Here is a 21,483-nt window from a genome sequence, read left to right as displayed (position 1 = left end):
TCTCACTGTACGCCGTTGACGTCCTACTCTTCATGGATGATCTCTTCAGCTCTGGGCCAAAAGCTCTGCAAATTTTGGATATCTTCTGGTCCTACTCAGGCGTTTGGATTAATAAAGACAAATTGTCTATTTACCCCGTCTCCCACCATGCAATGGGCATACCATATGCCCCAGGATTGCAAGTGCTTCCTCAGGGGTTCAAGTACCTCGGGGTGTATATCACAGAAGATAAGACCCTGGCATATGACTACAATCTCCATCCTCAGCTGGAGAGACACCCTGGAGATGTTAAAGTTTGGAATTCCCTTCCATTACGGCTGCTTGCTCGTTTGGCCATCTTTAAGATGGTCTCCTTACCAAGACTATTATATTAACTTCTAAACTTCCTGTCCCTGGTGAAGAAAACACTATTTGCCAGGGAAAATGACCTGCTATGTGACATTTTATGGAACAGAGAGACTCCTCCCATCGCTCTTGCAAAATGCTGTAGACCCACCTTTGAGGGGTGCCTCGCCACCCCAGACCTACTGCTATATTACAGAGCAGCGCACCTGCTTCAGGGATCTGGCCTATGTGGTGTTGCGATGGGCCTGGGATACAACTGCCTTTTGCATATGCTGTATGGTGGTGATTGGCCGCACACTATGTCAGGGTATTAAGGCCTCATCATCTTTACTGCAACCAACTAGTAGCCAATAGAAACACTCAACAAACACTACAATACACAGCGTGTCTGTGACATATATGACAATTGCCTGTTGTATGTTGTACGACTGCCGCTGTGTGAACTGTGAATGGACTCGCCAGAGCTGAGGTCCACAGGAACCCATAACTGCGCTGCACAATATGGTGTTTCTCTTTGTGATTGCCTGGTGATGTCCATTTTAGAAATCCCAGCCTATATGTACACTCTCTCCATGTTCTCCTCCTCGAAACTTACTTACCTGGTGGGAGGGGGAGATCTCCAGCTCATTCCCTTTGTTTCTGAATAGGTCTCCCCTCCCTGTGTGAAATTCAACCACCCCACCCCTTGTTCTATGTGACGTGGCTGTGTCGCTGACAACGAGAAAAGAGCGAGCCTTTACACGAAGGCTAAAACACGTCACACCTGCGCCAGTCAGCACTCGACCACTGGACAGGCAGCGTGTGACATCTGGCCTGCAGCAGCCATAGGTTGCACCCCAGGATTGGGTGGGCGTTTAAACTTAAAGTGAGTTCTGTCTGTTTCCCATGACCACCAGAGGGATACGAGTACTGGCCCTCTCGTCAGCACTGAGTTCACAACGAAGAATCCCCAGCGTGGGGTCCACTTCCACTGCCTGAGTGATGTTCATCGCTGTATTTACAGGCTTACTGACAGCTGAAGCTGTGATCCCAACGTAAGAGCCAGTGGCTGGGCTACTGTGGATGGCGCCAGTGCCTTGTCGTGCCCCGACTGCTGTTAACCTCTGGCACAACAAGTGAATCCTGACACAAAGGCACCTGAACCTTTGAGGAACCACTGTGGGGCATGCAGTGGAAACTGATACACCAAGTGTCCCCACAATACAAAAATAATAATCCACTGTGTGGGCCCTAACCAGTCTAGGACCCTGAGTAAACTGGACTAAGTCCTCAGCCAACAACAGAACACCAAGGGCATCGCTGGGACCACCTAAAACTTTCAGCGGGTGGGGATCTGGTTGCCTGGGTGGTGAGTCTCTTTGGATTATCTATATTTCAAAAGGAGGGGGCTTTATTCCAGTACTGGGACTGCCTTTTTAAGCATAAACTATTATTCTCAGCATCCTTTTGGTACCATGGTGATACGCAGAAGTAAGCCTTGGTACCAGTCTCCTAAAGTACATGCCGCTAATAGAGACCTAAGGCTTCCAAAGAGAACCGAGCCCTTCGAGAACATACACCATAAGCTAGTAATAGGGGTCACCATTAGCTGAAAACGGAGTGGCTTGGGGATGTAACTTCGACTGAAAGGTGTTAGGCCGCCTGTATCTGATGCCTACTGATGTACCTGTCAGCAGGGTACTTTTATTTTTTGCTGAAGTACAGCAGCATCTAGATTGTGATGTTCTTGACAATTATTTACTGTGTAACACTCAATCAGAGCTTTTAACCAAGTTCACCTCCTGGAGTAAGCCTCGATTTGTACCCTCCTTGATCCCTCGGAGAATCCAGTGAGTAACTTGGGTGTGCAGGTGGTGCATTAGCACTGCAGCCCCGCAGCACCAGTGGTGACCTACCACAGGGAACACTGCCAGTAACAAGGAACCGCCCCAAGCCTCATAATGAAACTCAAAAAGTCAATCTGCAAATCTTTTTCCAACAAAATACTTGCTTAAATAGCATTTTAAAGGTATATTGCAGGTTTTCGCTGAACTTTGCAGCCACTGCAATCAAATAAATTTGTTTTTGAGTGTCATAATGTGACAAAATGTTCTTAATTAAGGTCCTGCTATGTGGCATATTGCTGACCGCAAAGACAAGAGTTTGGCAGTGTGGTGAATTCCTGAATCAAACTGCATTTTTAGTCCACATTCAGCATGTCAATATCTTTTGCAGAACGTGTCAAAGTGTCATTTCATCTAAACAATGACTTGTTATACAATCAGATGACACAGGTCTGCGACAAGCTATGTGATATTTATGACAAAGCTTTGACAGCAGACATGCACGATAAACATGAATTCTAAGTCTGTGCACCTCTGGGTTGGGAATTCAAACTTTGCAGACCTGGGTTCCTGATGCTAGGCTACATAGCAGACTGAAAGGATCTTGGAGGGTGAAAAGGAACCATGTTATCCTGCTAGGAGACTCTAGAGTGCCCTATGACGGCAGCACCAGGCCTCAGGAGGCTGTGCCTTCACGATGGTCATGGCTTCCTCTATCAATGCCATGTCAGAAATGGAACTCCTCCTTCTGAAACCTGACCTCTTCTCTGCTTCATAGTCCTCTCCCTTTGCCCTTCCTCTTTAGTGCTCGGATGTCCTATTCTAGTCATCCATTCATTCATGGGGGAGGGATTGGACGCTGGGAGGGATTGGATACAGATCATCTAAGTAGTGCTCAGGGGTGACGGGAAACATGCTCCAACCTGTACACAGGTACCAACATCCTGTATGAGCTTGAACTACTGCATGAGATATGACCCAAGTGGCTCGGGCTGGTAGCAGCATTATGATGCAATTGTGTTACACGAGATCAACCCCAGGTGCCCCAAGGCTAACAAAAGCACAGTGTATGAGCTGTGACTGCTGCATGAGAACCCAGGTGCCTCAAGACATGCAGTGACATCTGAGGATCACAGGATCAAAGCCTCGTCACGTGCTCAGTCTGCGCTTTGATAGACGATACAAAAACGGACGCATGTCGAGTCCTCTCTACTTCAGATGATCTTCATCACCACTGCCCGTCTCAGTAACATGTAGCATGATGATGACTTAAGCACCCTGTATGAGCTGTGACTGCTGCATTAGAACATTGGTGCCCCAAGACACCAATGTTCTTATGCAGCAGTCATGACTGCTATACAAGAACGGACGCATGTCGAGTCCCCTCTACTTCAGATGATCTTCATCACCACTGCCCGTCTCAGTAACGTGTAGCACGATGACTTAAGCACCCTGTATGAACTGTGACTGCTGCATGAGATGACCCAGGTGCCACAGGACATGCAGTGACATCTGAGGATCACAGGATCGAAGCCTCGTCATGTGCTCAGTCTGCGCTGCGATAGACGATACAAGAACGGACGCACGTCGAGTCCTCTCTACTTCAGATGATCCTCATCACCACTGCTCGTTTCAGTAACACGTAGCATGATGATGACTTAAGCACCCTGTATGAGCTGTGACTGCTGCATGAGATGACCCAGGTGCTCCAGCACATGCAGTGACATCTGAGAATCAGAGGATCGAAACCTCGTCACGTGCTCAGTCTGCGCTGCGATAGACGATACAAGAACGGACACATGTGGAGTCCTCTCTACTTCAGATGATCCTCATCACCACTGCTCATCTCAGTAACACGTAGCACGATGATGACTTAAGTGACTGGACACTTCACAAACAAATAAATACACTTACCTGACCAGCAGTTTCTTGGTCCGCTGCTGACCCCTCAATCATCATCGACTCCCGTAAACCCCCAAATCCCCTCACAAACAGTCATGGATACTGTTATGAAGGCTGTTAGTGTTAAGAAGCTTTGAGCCTCCAATGCAGGCCGCATGCAGGTTCTAGTGTAGGGATCTCACGTCACATCAAACCATCAACTGCAGGCTGTTAGAAGAGCAAACCCTAATGCCATTCATCTGTTACCGTGGCGTGAGGGTCGGGCAAGTGAAATGTCCTCCCTTTTGTCTTGTTTGTGTTTCACCACTATCTCTTTTTGGACCTTGTTTGAAATAACCATTGGATCATAGTGGTAATTTCAAGTCTGCGACCCTGGGCTGTTTGGCCATCCCTGAACTGGTCTTGCATACAGAAAGATCACCGGCTCATGATATAAAGAGCGTATTGGAATTTGGAACTAGTGTTTGTTATTCGATTTCTAGCCCTGATGAAGTCTTAACAGCTTATAGTGACCGTGAAACCACGCGCTATTTGTTGAGCAACCATTAAAAGAAGATCCACATACAACCAGTACGTGACATCGTTTGACTGAGTATCTGGAACACAGACTATGTTTTCAATGGTCTTGCGTGCAACCGAGCATTTAGAATGAGTCGAATACTCTGTCTTTACGTTCCTCACAGTCAGCGACTGAGATGTTGGGAAGAGGAATTTGTTTCTGCGAAGCATTCGTTCTCCTCATCATCAGTTTGGTGGTTTGCATTATGTCCAATGTTGCCCCCAGAAAGGTTTACTCCTTTTTGGAGCTGGTGAGGATGTCTATGTTGACTGTGAAATCAAATCGACAGAGTATCAACCGCTGTCCGTACATCCTTGGGATTGCTGGAAAGACCTGCGCTTTGCTAGCCCATCTTCTAGGGAGGGATGCACCTGAATTGTGCAAAGGCCTAGATACGGTGCGACTACCACCAGTTCTGCTGCGACCATACTTGGAACAGACTTGATTCCAAAGACTAGGAGTTTGAACTGATGATCCAGCGACTTTATTGCACATAGTTGTAATGTGCTGGATACATCAAGATGTGAAAAAGTGCATCCTTGACTGAATTGTTGCAAAACGTTAGTTCTCTTCCAGCAGGGGAATCACCTCTTCATCATCTGAACTTCTACAGCTTGATAAATGAGTGTACAAAGCAAGGGTCCAGGACCAGCTAGCTAGATCACGCTCTCCATGATCAGGACCAGGCTAGCTAGATCACGCTCTCCATGATCAGGACCCGCTAGCTAGATCACGCTCTCCATGATCAGGACCAGGCTAGCTAGATCACGCTCTCCATGATCAGGACCAGGCTAGCTAGATCACGCTCTCCGTGATCAGGACCAGGCTAGCTAGATCACGCTCTCCATGATCAGGACCCGCTAGCTAGATCACGCTCTCCGTGATCAGGACCAGGCTAGCTAGATCACGCTCTCCGTGATCAGGACCAGGCTAGCTAGATCACGCTCTCCATGATCAGGACCCGCTAGCTAGATCACGCTCTCCATGATCAGGACCAGGCTAGCTAGATCACGCTCTCCATGATCAGGACCAGGCTAGCTAGATCACGCTCTCCATGATCAGGACCAGGCTAGCTAGATCACGCTCTCCGTGATCAGGACCAGGCTAGCTAGATCACGCTCTCCATGATCGGGACCCGCTAGCTAGATCACGCTCTCCGTGATCAGGACCAGGCTAGCTAGATCACGCTCTTCGTGATCAGGACCAGGCTAGCTAGATCACGCTCTTCGTGATCAGGACCAGGCTAGCTAGATCACGCTCTTCGTGATCAGGACCAGGCTAGCTAGATCACGCTCTCCATGATCAGGACCAGGCTAGCTAGATCACGCTCTCCATGATCAGGACCAGGCTAGCTAGATCACGCTCTCCATGATCAGGACCAGGCTAGGGCGTGTTCGTGATTAAAGTATTCTGAATGCAAACCTGTGTCTACTTCCTGAAATGCAGACCCTTCTATTATTTCCTTCAAGAGTGGTTCTGGAATCTCTTGCTGTAGGTGTTTAGTTGTCCTTTGTTGTACCTCTGATTTTGTCAGATTTTATTGTGGGAGAGTTCTTTAAGAATTTGATACAGTATCCGTATTTTACTAGGTTTCGTACCCATTTGTCATTACTATGTACAAATGTAAATAAAGTGCCATATTCTGGCCTACTGGCTTTGGAGGTTGTGGAACCAGTTTCAATAAGTTTAGTGCTAGCGTTGAGCCTGCTGGAGTTTGACCTCTACCTCTCACTTGAGAGATTTGTTTGCTGGATGCTCTGCCATAGTTTGGTGACAAAGTGCCTTGATGCTGTCTTTGTGGAAGGCGGTCCTCCCTGGCCTCTTCCGCCTGAAGAGATTCCTCTTGTACACAATCCTCTAACTGTGTGGGTCACGTCACTGACTTTCTTCGAGCCCTCCAGAGAGTCATCTACCTTGGCAATCTATAATGCGGACTTCAGGTTTAACCTGTGAAATGAGCAATCAAGCGCGTCTTCGAAGGACTGAACCTCTTGTAAAGTGTCTACTGACTGCATTAGCAGAGCATAGTACAACACTTGTTGCTGTATCCACAGTAATCTTCCCCACACTCTGGATCTCCTCTGAGATGTGTTTTATTAACATGTTCACTTCCTCCAGCTGGTACTGTGCACATCTGTTCAGTAAAGCATTATAAATGGCTCAGCATCACAGACTGACAGCTGAAGATTCCATCTTTTGCCGCAACTCCTCTTATTTTGCAGCATTTGATTTTAATCGTCTGGGGCTGTGTTTATGTTGACAGTGCTTTTCTCATGGTTGCAGCCGCTATCAAAATGTCCACTTCTACATGGGATATATTGAGGAGGTTACGTTGAAACTTATTTCTTGCTGTGAGGGTTTAAAAACACCTCTTTTCCTTGCTGAACTACTGCTGGCACGATGAAAGGCAACTGTGTCTTTTGTTAAGCGGACTCAGTTCTCCTAGAACATTAGCCGCCTCCATTTCTATCCATATTCCTTTGGACCCCATAAGTGTCAGGTAACAACACTACGGTGCAATAATACACTGCCTTGTGGCGGGTGGTTACTTGGATAGATATCCGTTACTTCTTGAGGGGAGTGAATCTGTATCCAGAACCTGCCAGACCTGATCCTCCTTCTTCTCCTTCTCCTTCTCCTCCTACTCTTCCTCCTCCTCATCATGTCATCATCATCCATGTCAAGCCATATGTCAGGGCCTGCTCTTCATGATCTGCGTATAAGGCCACCTCCACAGAATCCGCTCCCTCAGTGCTCCACCTCCTGAACGTGGGGTGCCCCAGGTGGTGTAATTTTGTCTTTGTTTCAGACCCTCAATCTCCTCTCCGGGTATTTTAATAAACAAAGTCTTACGGACTCTAAAATAAGGTTATGTGCCCTCAAAGCTCAGCAGCTTTTTCTTTAATTCCGCTACTCCTGCGAGGAGAGTCGTGTACATCTTTCTAGCATCAACACCCTCCAGTGATTCGGGGGTTCCAAGGGCTTGTCCCGGCTGATGTGCTTGCTTTTACCTTTTATTTAATTCAGTTGTGTTCTAAAGGTCAAGTTCTTCTCTTTTCTTTCCCTTACCAACCTTGATTGATTTTTGGTGTTGGGTCTGAAGGTTTGACCAAATCCAGTCTATTTTACTTTTTATCAGGAAGGATGTCTTTTATAAACCTTTTCAACTGGAAGTTCTTTCAACATTGGAATTTTTGCTTGGTACGGCCTCAACATTCCCTTTTTAAGCCTCAACATTGGCTGCCTCAATTGTCTCTCCTTGTAAATTATCTTAACGTATTGATGGTGACACTGTAGACACGAGGTCCTGAGATCTACTAAGAATTTCTTTGGAAAATGGTTCTTGTTGCTCTCAAACATATTAAACTATTTTGCTGTAAGACTCTGAATTTTGTTCCCCTGAGTCTTCTTTGAAATGTCCTCCTCTGAATAAACCCTGCCCTGCATAGACGCTGCTCCTTTCTTCTGTCTTTTGTATTGTGCAAGGTCTATTAATGCCCAATGAGCCAAAATAATGATGTCCCTGTGTGTTGAAGCCTTTGGCTTGAAAGAAGAGGGGGTATTACATTCCTTGAAACTAGAGTGTTAGGAGTTCGCAGTTAGGACAGACAGTGTCTTCATAATACAAAACGGCATCGGGAGCCTCGGAGACAACTTCCTTCCCTGTACATCTTCTCCAACAAAGTCAAAGCCAAGCCCTCAGCACCATTCTTCTGGGTCCAGTGAAGTTTCCTCTCCAGGGGGTACCATCCTTTGAAGTTGTTATTCATTTTTCAACATAATCTCCTTGTTCCTCCAAAACTGTCCTCAGACACCTTTGAACCCAATCGCAGAAAAAGATAATCCAAGATGGAAGTCACACAAGGGGGCATTGTTGGGCATCAAACTGATGCCTTAGGAAGACTACTGCAAACACGTCTGTGCCCCATTAATGGCGGGATTATACACAGCACACAAGTTTACGAGAGAGTCAATGCTGCACAAATGTCAGCACCCGGCTGCAGAGGTCTGATCGGATGGACTTAAGAACAGGAGCTGCTGTGTGCAGGAGAAGGAGTCGGAAAAGACTGGATCCCTGAGCTGCAAGAATACCTACAAAGCGGACAAGAAACAGGCCTGCAGACTGCCCACTGCAAAAGGAAGGAAGAAGGCCTGTGACCAAGAGCTGTTGGTTATTGGTCCTGAAGGGAAGGTGCACTCCCCTGTTGGGCATGCACCACTGGAGTATGGGCACATGGGTGGATGTGCAGACACTTGGTGTGTCTGTTCAGTATCCTCTTCGGTTGGACGAGTGAACATCTTGTAAAGTTTCTCCTCCTCGGTTTCTCTAGTGTGTAAGAGTCAGTCACTCATATCACTCACAGCCATCCTTCCTCATTCCAAGGTTTGGACGGGTACCTGCTTGGAAATGGCCACAGCCCTTGACAGGACTAGAGCCCTTGGGGTGACTGACATCGTGAGTTCACTCGGAACCTCCCACAGCTAGATGAAATACAGCGGGCACTCTCTCCAGTATGCTGGGGACTCCCTCCGCAGAGTAAGGGGCAGAAGAAACTTTGTCCTAGGATAGCCTCGATTGTTCGTTAGGAGTAAATTGTTGTAGAAAGAGTGTCAGTAACCCCTTGTCCCCTCCACCTCAGAGCTTTTCCTGAGACCCAAACTACTGAAAGTCCTAAAACGCAGCAGTTGCTAGTCTCCTTCACTTGGGGAGAAGAGATCCTGGTTGTTTATTAAAGGTCACCCTGATCGCATTCCAATTGAAGAGTTAGGCATGGTCCAGCTTTACATTCATCTGTATGTTCTCCTGACCATACCTGTACATACGAGGCGTGACCTGAGCAGCGTGAGGGTTGCGGAGATGTGTAGAGCTCACATGCATGATCACTTGCACACATTCAGTGGTGCCTCAAGCGTGCCTACAAGGCTCATGCGCTTGCACAAAATAGCAAATCCTGCGTATCACAAGCAGTGCGCCGAACGCAGTAATGTCACAAGGCAAAACAAGAACAATCAGAAAAGATCTGGATGTCTTTCAGAGTCCTGAGCTCACTGGCCAACTTCTAGTTGCCTATTAATGCAGCAAGTATGCAATTCTTAGCCCAACCTCTGGCCCAGGCGGACACTAGTCTATCATTCACCGACTCTTGGGCTACCCTCTGGTAGTTCCAGCCTGGCCCTGGTCTTCTAATCACCCAGGCTCAGATTTACAACATTGGCAGTTTGTTGTAGACTTTCATTATCCGTTCCCTCCCAGTGCTGCACTGTGTTCTTAGTGAGACAGTCTTACACTTTCTCCCAGCCCTGCCATACTTTCACTAAGTGGAGAAGTGTGGCACTATGGTTAGAGCGGCAGACCCTAATGCAGAGATCTGGCCCAGGACCAGGGTTCAATTCCCGCCTCTGCGGGTCTTGGGCTCAATTCCCTTGGACCAGATAATTCTCGCCTCGGTGCCTAATCTAATTAAAGGGTTCCAATCTGTAACTCTGGGAAATAGCTTGCTTAATCTCCACAACGGCCCTGACAGCACTTGGATGCCTGGCTTCACCCTGGGGGTTGCCGAGGAGTGGATGCCTCACAGGGAAAAGCCAGGAGGGGTTCCACAGTGGTATGAGTACAGCGCCTTGAGACCCTAACGGATGAGTAGTGCGCTATACAAGTGCAAAGTTTTACAGTTTTTTACTAAACTATTCCCACGATGCTATTATTCACCAGGGACTGCACTATTGCTTCTCAGTTTCACACCAATTCTCTCACTTAGTCCTGCAATATTCATCTACCCACCCCAGTCCATAACCATTTGTTTCTTCCCCCAGACTCGCACCTTTCTCTCTCATCCCTATCCTCTCGCCCTACTAGTCAGGCTTCACTACTGCATTAGAACTGCTTTACCTTACTAGCCCAATCCTGATCTGACAGTCCCCACATCCAGATCTCTCCTTCTCGGGTACGGCGTGGCTCTGGTCAGCCGCTGTGGGGGGGTGTAGTTAGGTGTGGTTAATTGTAGGTTAGTGCATACCTGCTACAAAGCTGAGCTCGTCGGCCTCCTGGCCGGTGTAATCATACAGTGCTCGCACGTGCACGGTGACTACCTGAACATCCGCCTCCTGCCCGTTAGAGTTCGGGTGTTTCTTGGGGGTCTCCTCGTCAGACCACTCTGAGCCATCATCCTTGGTACCACTGCAGAGGTCAAAGAGAAAAGGGGTACAGAGTCACACCAATGAAGCCAAGGCCGGTTAATGTCACCCATCACCTCCAAATGTCCGCAAAGAGGGGGAGATCTAAAATATAAAAAGGGATAGGTGTTCGGTGAGGAGTTAAAATGAAGTTTTAAAGAAAATAGAGTGGAAAATGGAGTAGGCATGGGTTTGTGAAATGGGAAATAGTAAAACTGCTCTTTAGAATCTCACCAGTAAAGAGAAACAGAAGAGTCCAGAAGCCCCTTGCTAAGAGGGTGCCCCATCCCCAGGGACCCAACCAGTAGGTAAACGCAGAGCATCTGGCTAGAAAACAAACTACACGTCCCACCTTTCCTACATCTTCCTGACACCACCCATGACAGATAGACCACAACTACACCAGAACCCGGCCCATCTTGCTACACATCTCTGCGCAGCGCAACACAGCAACGTATACCCGCCTTTATGTGAGCAGTTCCAAGTCCCTAAGATGTTAGATTCACCACCTATCCAATGATGAGCTAACCAGGACTCTTCCCTTCCACTGTTCTTACTTAAAGATGCCACAGACACCACATTTCACAAACATAGCAAGGTTCTGGGAGTGTTTAACTTCTCTAGTTTCCCATGAGTGCACTCTGTGGGGCCAATTTAAAACCTCAAATAATGTTATCCAGAATAATTGTTCCTGGGTTGGGTCAGTGAGGATGCCATAGGGCAACTGGTCCACAACACTGAAGGTTGGTCATTCTCTCATGCGCTATGGGAGAGCATGAACATGGGGTAGATCTCAGGGGAGGATATGGGACAGGTGAATTGTGCACAAGGCTCTCTGCTGGAACCAGTGGTTTGGTCCTAGCCCTCAAGGTGTGTTTTATGGTCCCACTGACCCTGAACTGCTTTGCCAAAAGGAGAAAACCATTCTTCAGATTTCAACACCATGTTAGGCCACAAGCTGGCAGATGCCCAAGGAGCTTGCATGAGCCTGGCACAATCATCACAGATGAATAAACCACTTTCTCCCACTCTTCTCACCGCACGACACCTCAAAAGACAAAGGGGATACTTGTTGATCTAATAGGGATACTCGATTCCAAGGCGGTGCAAGAGTACACCATTACTGACCCACACCATCGCTAAACTGAGCACAGTTCCAATCACAAATTTGACTGCACTCTGAAAAATTCAAAGAGGGCCGAGTTGAACAGTGCGGGGTTTAAGGCTTTGCTAAAGTCGCTCATTGATACCACCCATGCCTACAACCATTATCTATTTGTACTCTGATCTTGACATTAAGCACAAGTCAGTAAGAATATCTCCCACTCCAGCCACATATTCTCAATTTTAAAGGAAAACTGCAGCCAGTCCAAGCAAAGCCTCTCACTCAGGGGTACCACGATCTAGCCCTTCTGCTCATCCCCCACCTCCTAGGATGCATTAATTTGTCCCATGTCTAATTTAAATCACATTCATCTGCCTCCTGTCAAATGTTACCTCTGAACGCTCCCACCACAAACTCCAATCGAAGAGATCTCCCGCCTTGCCTCTGTTGAAACCACGCAACTCCCTTGCATTCACAATCACAAAACAGAAATGTGCCCCCTCTCCTCTACGAACGCAGCAAGTACTGAAGAGCCCCATCAGAGTTTAGATCACAACTTGACTCCAACAAAGCAGATTACTTCCTAGACTGCTTAGCTTCCAGTGCCTGGATCCCCAAACTCTAAACTTAACAATGTCTTCCATGCTGCCCCCTTACCACACAACCACCACTCGATCTCCTTCCTCACCTCGACTTCACCAGCTGCGTCTAATCCTCAAACTCTGCCTGCTGTGGCACACTGACCTCAGCTCTTAATGTCCCCCCTCAACACCGCATCTTTCCTGCAGTCACTAGTGTTCCGGTAACGCCAGCTCGAAATTCTCTCGTCTGCCAGTGCATCATGGCCGGAGGAGTAAAGCATTGGTCCCTCATCTCTTGAGGTCTCATCTGCTTGACCTTCTCGCTCAACCACTTCCGTGCCACCGGGCTCTTTCCCGCTGCTTGAAACAACTGAACTTTGGGCCATTTGTTCAGAGGAGAAAACCACATTGCTGACAAATCTCACCTCACTTGTTTTCTTCTCTTCTACCTTCAACAAAGTCCACTTCTCAGTCCCTGCCAAGTCCCTTCCCATTGGTGGGCCCCAAAGCCTCACTACTGGGACCCCAGTTTCACCCCTACACAGACAGTTCTATATGTTGCACCATTACCTCTGTGTTAATAACTGGTAACACAAATTTTCCGTTATTCTATTTCCACATTCAAGCCTCCATCGTGCACAGCTTGACAGCTATATGTCACCAGCAGGCAGCTGTACCTCGGTGTGCGACAACTCTTTGTTACTGCCCAGCAGTACTTCTTCATGTGAAACTAAAACTGAAGTTCTCTGTTTTATCATCACCACCAACAAACACGCTCTGTCCCGCAAAGTTCCCTCCTAATGTTTGCATGCTCTCCTCTATGCAAAGTGTCAATGTTCTAGTCAACCCGTGTGAGCACGGAACCTTCATTTGCAGCATTCCTCGATGGAAGAGGCTACATGGTTAGGTTTTTTTCTGTGCAAGAGACTAATAACTTAGGGCCTGATTTAGAACTCAGCGGACAGGTTACTCTGTCACAAAGGTGGTGGATATCCCGTCCGTGGAAATCTAAAGCCCATGGAAGATAATGGGTTTAGATTTCAGCGGATACGATATCTGTCACTGTTGTGACTGAGTAACCCATCCGCTGAATTCTAAATCAGGCCCTTAATAATGACCAAGGAAGAATGATATCATTGCCTATGGTCAACCTACCTCAGCTTGCACTTGCACAACCAGGCAGGGTTACCACTCACGCTTCTGGAACTAGGCAGGATGGCTCTCAGCAAAACCAATGACTCCGTTTCAACTAATTATACTAGTTTGAGACTACACATGGGTCTGATCCACCATACCTCTCCAAAACTCAGACTTCTTTACAAGTTTGTATGACAATTACACTCTACTGCTTATAATTACAGTAGTTACCACTAGACCTCCCTACACCGTCTCCCCATCCCCCCAACTCCCAACTTGCGCTCTGCATGGAACTCTCCCCCCCTGTACAAAAAACACCAAGACCCTGATGGCAAGACACCACCCTCCGCTCGCTCTATATGAACCAGTAGAGTACACGCAAAAATTAATTGTAACTGATTTACTTAAGATTCCTCCAACAAGGTCTTATTGGTTGTTCTATCAACAGTTAAGGGAGGAACCATGATGGGTGCTTTCAGTGCTCTCCGCCTAAGTTATCCACGGGGGCAATAGTTGCGTAACTCAACACTAACAGAGGGACTAAAAATTACATCAAAAACAAAATAGTCCATTGACTATTGTGAAGTTGTCATTTATTGTATGATTTTCTTTAGTGTATTTTCAGAAACACTTCATAAAACATTATTTCATTATCCTTCGAATGACCTGTCTTTACAGCAATCCAAAGCTGATGTTCTTAACAACAACCAATATCTCTTAAAACAACCTTCTAGAAATGCAAGGCAAAAACCAATACTACATTAAACAGCCAGCACATTTTGCGGATTGTCCTGCTTTTTCAAAGCAGTAATATTGTAGTAAAAACTAATTAAATGGGAGTACACGGGAGTACGGAGACCTAGCAACATCCCGAAGCAATTAAATGTACACACTAAAGCATCAAATATGTAACATCTTTCTCAAGGTGTGAACATTATTAACTTACATTTAATAAAGGATTCATTGATTACACCAATAATGGAGTTTGTTTGAATGAAGTAGTTACTAACTTTTGAACCAAAACGGACATATCATAACTGTCTATTGTGTACTATTGTAGAACACAAATAATACATTTAATGTCTCTAGCCTGTTTTTATTTGATTATGTTCACATTTTAGTGAGTGGCCCTTTTCTCCAAACGAGAAGTCCTAGCATTGGTTCATGAAAGCCATGTCCTTCCCTCTGATCCTACATGATATGTGATTTACAATCCACCGTCAGACATAAAAGATTGGGAATTCCTACAAAATTAGATACAATGTTGTCATAATACTAAATGTATCCGGGATATCACACTGGGAATCATCATTACAGCCTGAAAAGATTTAGGTAATCTTGATATGAAGATTAATGCTCTCACTAACACATAATTATGGTCAATTTAAAATAAGATATTTAACATAATCCGCTATCCAATTCTAGATATTTATTATCTTGATTGTGAGGTAAGCTGAGTTAAGTTAATGATAACAAATTATTCAGACACACCATGAGGTCCATCGCCAAGACTCAATTGATTTTTAATTGGAAGTGGTCAAGAGTTATACTTATTGTCTGGAAACCTACAAGGTTTGATACCCGGGTTATAGGGCTAATGCAAAAAGATAGTTTTCTCACACTACATGTGCTACAATGGAACAAGCTTTGGCAAAACCAATCGATTCTTATTTTGCAATGAATTTCATAAAACATTGTTTTCAGAGCTTCCAGGTACCTGGAAGCTCTCACAACTGAAAATAATATAAAAACTGAAAAAATTCAAATAGTTTTTTTCAGAAGCATGCACGGACACACTAGTCCCTTGCACTGAAGGGAACTCCTTTGTGTGTGACGTGCTCCTTGTGAAAGAGCAGAATGCCATCGGTCACAGTGGAGTTTGCCAATCTCTTAGGTGGGCTTACCCACTGCTCCGTGCCGTAGTGGCCGGAACAAAAATGGCCATGCTACAGTGACACGCCAGAGGATGAGGAGGACTGAGTGAAAGTCCTTGTAAGTAGGATTTTACGAATGCCAGACTGAAAAAAATAATCCCCGATAAGGTTCCATACAATGTTGAAGTGAAATATTTTAAGATAAAATATGTAATTTTGGGGATCCTCACTGCAGTTGTGCTGTCGGAATTGATTCACATTACCCATTATCTTGATTTGCGCGCGTGTTTCCATGTTTCGTGGTGCAGCTGCGAGTCACAAGCCGAGCTTTGGAACATTTAAATCCTCATGGTGAGATGCATTGCAAATAAAAACCACGCAAGTGTAAACCCAAAGCAGAAATTGTCACTAGTGGTTCTCTACGACAGAGAAAAGTTACTTTAGTTCCAACCCTAGGATGTGGTAGCTTTTAAGGAAAAAACATATAAGTAACAGTATGATCTGTACTAGGCAGGGCAGTCTTAAATTTATCAACGCATTGAATATTTATGTGAATTCGATTCTCACAAATAATTGAAAGTAATAATATGATACCTTGGGGGGATCACATGGCCTTCTGCACTGTATCTCAGTATAGATGTCCAATCAGCTGAGCTACATATTTACACTTGAAAAGGTCTGTTCACTAATATTACTGCTTTCTCATCAACTGATCAGTCATTAGAGACTTATGCACTGCTTGAGTTAATACATATTTGAGAAATACAGTTTGTTCCTGGAAATGTTACCTAAGAATACTTGATGCTGAAATATCAATTATATGCAAAAATGAATACTCAAGTCGCTCTAAGAGACTGACCAGTGTGAGGTTTATTGGAAGGACAGCAGAATTCAAACACTGCTGGTAATTAGGATTAAATTATATATAATTTGTAGGAACTCTCAATCTTTTACATATGAAGTGCACGTATAATCAAAATAGAATATAGAAATGAAAAAGCTTATCGATAAAAATTACAGTGGTCTAGTGATTGGACAAATGGTATATAAATTTCAGTTCAAAGTTAATGAGCGCTTCCTTCAAATAAAGGTAATATTTCATTATAGATGCAGGAAACGTAATATTTATGAAAACCATGTCATTATTTTGTGGCTTCCATATAACGATTCAAAGATGTTACTCATTTGATGCATCATGATGCTTTGATATTTAAAGTTTACATAAAAGTGTTCACAGAAGATTGGCAGGGACTACTTCAAGAAATCAATGTTTATCTCTATACATGTATTTTAGCTTTTATTATTTTGCTGGTGCCCATCAACTTATAGTTTTTTTTATTACAGCTTTAGAGCCTTGTAAGAGCAGGACAGTGCGCGTAACACAAGAGGGCTGTTTAAAGAAGGCTTACGCCCCCCACACTTAGAAAGTTGTTTTAGGAGAGACTGATTGATGTTAAGACCATGAGACTTGGCTTGCTCTGTTTGTCTTACCCTTCAATGTCTATATGTCAATCATCCTCTAAAACGAGCAGCAACATCACCTCTGAACATGGACATCCAAACCGTGTGGAATATCATTGACAGGTATAAATGTTGGTGGTAGTTTAAATAAATATAGGGAGACCTTATCATGAGGTAGGAACAACACCCTCCCCTCCCACCATCCCAGGACCGCCCCCCAGCCCACCCCACCAGGGTTAGTAGACTCGAAAGACCAATCAAGAGACGAGAACTGTCACCACTGTGAGAAGCCGGAAGTGAGTGGGGCCTGTGGTAGGGAAGTGTTTGTTAACAAGACAGAGCTGCCACCGGTCCACCCGCCTGTGCACAGAGGCGCCACAGTGTCTGTGGTTGAGAGCCACAGGGCACTGGGTACTAACTTGAGTGGCTGAGTCTTCGTCAGGGTCGCATATAAATGGTCGTCCTCGTCCTCTGTGAAGGATAACCTGCAAATTGGCAAACATGCTCTGAAAACAAGCACATGCAACTAAAACAGCCAGACCCTGAATAATGCATTGGCCAGCAAAGAATTGCATTAGTGAAAACAGAAACCAGGGCTGCTCCTACCATCACAGCGGGCATGCTGCAGTGCCGCACCAGCCAGGATGGCATAGGAGCCGGTGCCTGTGCATAGCATGCGTACATCACTGTGCTCACCAGCACCCACAAATATAGCAACCATCCCTAAGCAAGGCACCAGTCAGCACAGGAAACAGCATACACCAAACCTGAAATACTGCATCCGCCAGCAGCACACTGCACCTGCCAGCACAGCAACCATCTCCTGCCAGTCACAGGAGCAAGCATACACTAAATCCGAAACACTGCACCCACCAGCACAGCAACCATCTCTAAGCAGGGCGCCAGTCCGCACAGGAGCCAGCGTACACCAAACCTGAAACACTGCATCCGCCAGCAGCACACTGCACCCGCCAGCACAGCAACCATCTCTAAGCAGGGCGCCAGTCACAGGAGACAGTGTACACCAAACCTGAAACACTGCACCCGCCAGAAGCACACTGCACCCGCCAGCACAGCAACCATCTCCAAGCAAGGCACCAGTCCGCACAGGAGCCAGCGTACACCAAACCTGAAACACTGTATCCAACAGCAACACACTGCATTCACCAGCAGCACACTGCACCCGCCAGCACAGCAACCATCTCTAAGTAAGGCACCAGTCCGCACAGGAGCCAGCGCACAACAAACCTGAAACACTGCATCCAACAGCAACACTGCACCCGCCAGCAGCACACTGCATCTGCCAGCACAGGAGCCAGCATACACCAAACCTGAAACACTGCATCCACAAGCAGCACACTGCATTCACCAGCAGCACACTGCATTCACCAGCAGCACACTGCATTCACCAGCAGCACACTGCACCCGCCAGCACAGCAACCATCTCTAAGCAAGGCACCAGTCCGCACAGGAGCCAGCGCACAACAAACCTGAAACACTGCATCCAACAGCAACACTGCACCCGCCAGCAGCACACTGCACCTGCCAGCACAGGAGCCAGCATACACCAAACCTGAAACACTGCATCCGCCAGCAGCACACTGCACCCGCCAGCACAGCAACCATCTCTAAGCAGGGCGCCAGTCTGCACAGGAGCCAGCACACCAAACCTGAAACACTGCACCCGCCAGCAGCACACTGCACCCGCCAGCACAGCAACCATCTCTAAGCAAGGCACCAGTCCGCACAGGGGCCAGCTTACAACAAACCTGAAACACTGCATCCGCCAGCACAGCAACCATCTCTAAGCAGGGCGCCAGTCTGCACAGGAGCCAGCATACACCAAACCTGAAACACTGCATCCACCAGCAGCACACTGCATTCACCAGCAGCACACTGCACCCGCCAGCACAGCAACCTTCTCTAAGCAAGGCACCAGTCCGCACAGGAGCCAGCGTACAACAAACCTGAAACACTGCATCCAACAGCAACACTGCACCCGCCAGCAGCACACTGCATCCGCCAGCACAGCAACCATCTCCAAGCAAGGCACCAGTCCGCACAGGAGCCAGCGTACACCAAACCTGAAACACTGTATCCAACAGCAACACACTGCATTCACCAGCAGCACACTGCACCCGCCAGCACAGCAACCATCTCTAAGCAAGGCACCAGACCGCACAGGAGCCAGCGCACAACAAACCTGAAACACTGCATCCAACAGCAACACTGCACCCGCCAGCAGCACACTGCACCTGCCAGCACAGGAGCCAGCATACACCAAACCTGAAACACTGCATCCACCAGCAGCACACTGCATTCACCAGCAGCACACTGCATTCACCAGCAGTACACTGCACCCGCCAGCACAGCAACCATCTCTAAGCAAGGCACCAGTCCGCACAGGAGCCAGCGCACAACAAACCTGAAACACTGCATCCAACAGCAACACTGCACCCGCCAGCAGCACACTGCACCTGCCAGCACAGGAGCCAGCATACACCAAACCTGAAACACTGCATCCGCCAGCACAGCAACCATCTCTAAGCAGGGCGCCAGTCCACACAGGAGCCAGCGTACACCAAACCTGAAACACTGCATTCACCAGCAGCACACTGCACCCGCCAGCACAGCAACCATCTCTAAGCAGGGCGCCAGTCCACACAGGAGCCAGCGTACACCAAACCTGAAACACTGCATTCACCAGCAGCACACTGCACCTGCCAGCACAGCAACCATCTCTAAGCAAGGCGCCAGTCCGCACAGGAGCCAGCGTACACCAAACCTGAAACACTGCATTCAACAGCAACACTGCACCCGCCAGCACCACACTGCATCCGCCAGCACAGCAACCATCTCCAAGCAAGGCGCCAGTCCGCACAGGAGCCAGCGTACACCAAACCTGAAACACTGCATTCACCAGCAGCACACTGCACCCGCCAGCACAGCAACCATCTCTAAGCAAGGCGCCAGTCCGCACAGGAGCCAGCGTACACCAAACCTGAAACACTGCATTCAACAGCAACACTGCACCCGCCAGCACCACACTGCATCCGCCAGCACAGCAACCATCTCCAAGCAAGGCACCAGTCCGCACAGGAGCCAGCGTACACCAAACCTGAAACACTGCATTCACCAGCAGCACACTGCACCCGCCAGCACAGCAACCATCTCTAAGCAAGGCGCCAGTCCGCACAGGACCCAGCGTACAACAAACCTGAAACACTGTATCCAATGGCAACACTGCACCCACCAGCAGCACACTGCACCCGCCAGCACAGGAGCCAGCATACACCAAACCTGAAACACTGCATCCGCCAGCAGCACACTGTACCCGCCAGCACAGCAACCATCTCTAAGCAAGGCACCAGTCAGCACAGGACCCAGCGTACACCAAACCTGAAACACTGTATCCAACAGCAACACACTGCATTCACCAGCAGCACACTGCACCCGCCAGCACAGCAACCATCTCTAAGCAAGGCACCAGTCCGCACAGGAGCCAGCGCACAACAAACCTGAAACACTGCATCCAACAGCAACACTGCACCCGCCAGCAGCACACTGCACCTGCCAGCACAGGAGCCAGCATACACCAAACCTGAAACACTGCATCCACCAGCAGCACACTGCATTCACCAGCAGCACACTGCACCCGCCAGCACAGCAACCATCTCTAAGCAAGGCACCAGTCCGCACAGGAGCCAGCGCACAACAAACCTGAAACACTGCATCCAACAGCAACACTGCACCTGCCAGCAGCACACTGCACCTGCCAGCACAGGAGGCAGCATACACCAAACCTGAAACACTGCATCCGCCAGCACAGCAACCATCTCTAAGCAGGGCGCCAGTCCGCACAGGAGCCAGCGTACACCAAACCTGAAACACTGCATTCACCAGCAGCACACTGCACCCGCCAGCACAGCAACCATCTCTAAGCAAGGCGCCAGTCCGCACAGGAGCCAGCGTACACTGCATTCAACAGCAACACTGCACCCGCCAGCACCACACTGCACCCGCCAGCACAGCAACCATCTCTAAGCAAGGCGCCAGTCCGCACAGGACCCAGCGTACAACAAACCTGAAACACTGTATGCAATGGCAACACTGCACCCACCAGCAGCACACTGCACCCGCCAGCACAGGAGCCAGCATACACCAAACCTGAAACACTGCATCCGCCAGCAGCACACTGCACCCGCCAGCACAGCAACCATCTCTAAGCAAGGCACCAGTCAGCACAGGACCCAGCGTACAACAAACCTGAAACACTGTATCCAACAGCAACACTGCACCCACCAGCACAGCAACCATCTCAAAGCAGGGCACCAGTCACAGGAGACAGTGTACATCAAACCTGAAACACTGCATCAACCAGCAGCACACTGAACCTGTAAGTACAGCATTGTATGTAAAGCTATACCTGCCAACAGAGTCTGCACCCATCACCACAGCAACCATCACTAAGCACTGCAGCAGGCAGGACAGCATTGCATCCACCAGCACAGCAAAGGACCTG

At 47.7% G+C, this 21,483-nt stretch overlaps 1 protein-coding gene across 5 annotated transcripts in view; it reads right to left on the bottom strand.

The window, feature by feature from the left end:
* Positions 1–21,483, bottom strand: part of PACSIN3 (protein kinase C and casein kinase substrate in neurons 3) — a 249,608-nt gene that overhangs the window by 14,525 nt on the left and 213,600 nt on the right. For 2 of the 5 annotated variants that reach the window (XM_069221670.1, XM_069221668.1), the window contains 2 exons: positions 17,381–17,446; positions 10,647–10,807 (listed from right to left, as the gene is read on the bottom strand). In XM_069221670.1, coding sequence (XP_069077771.1) covers positions 10,647–10,807; positions 17,381–17,446 — 227 coding nt within the window. The remainder of the gene's footprint in view (positions 1–10,646; positions 10,808–17,380; positions 17,447–21,483) is intronic. The other 3 variants (XM_069221672.1, XM_069221671.1, XM_069221673.1) reach the window with 3 other exon arrangements.

This window comes from Pleurodeles waltl, chromosome 3_1 (assembly GCF_031143425.1).
Source record: "Pleurodeles waltl isolate 20211129_DDA chromosome 3_1, aPleWal1.hap1.20221129, whole genome shotgun sequence".
NCBI classification, from domain to species: Eukaryota; Metazoa; Chordata; class Amphibia; order Caudata; family Salamandridae; genus Pleurodeles; species Pleurodeles waltl.
This window is presented reverse-complemented; position numbering and strand designations above follow the sequence as displayed.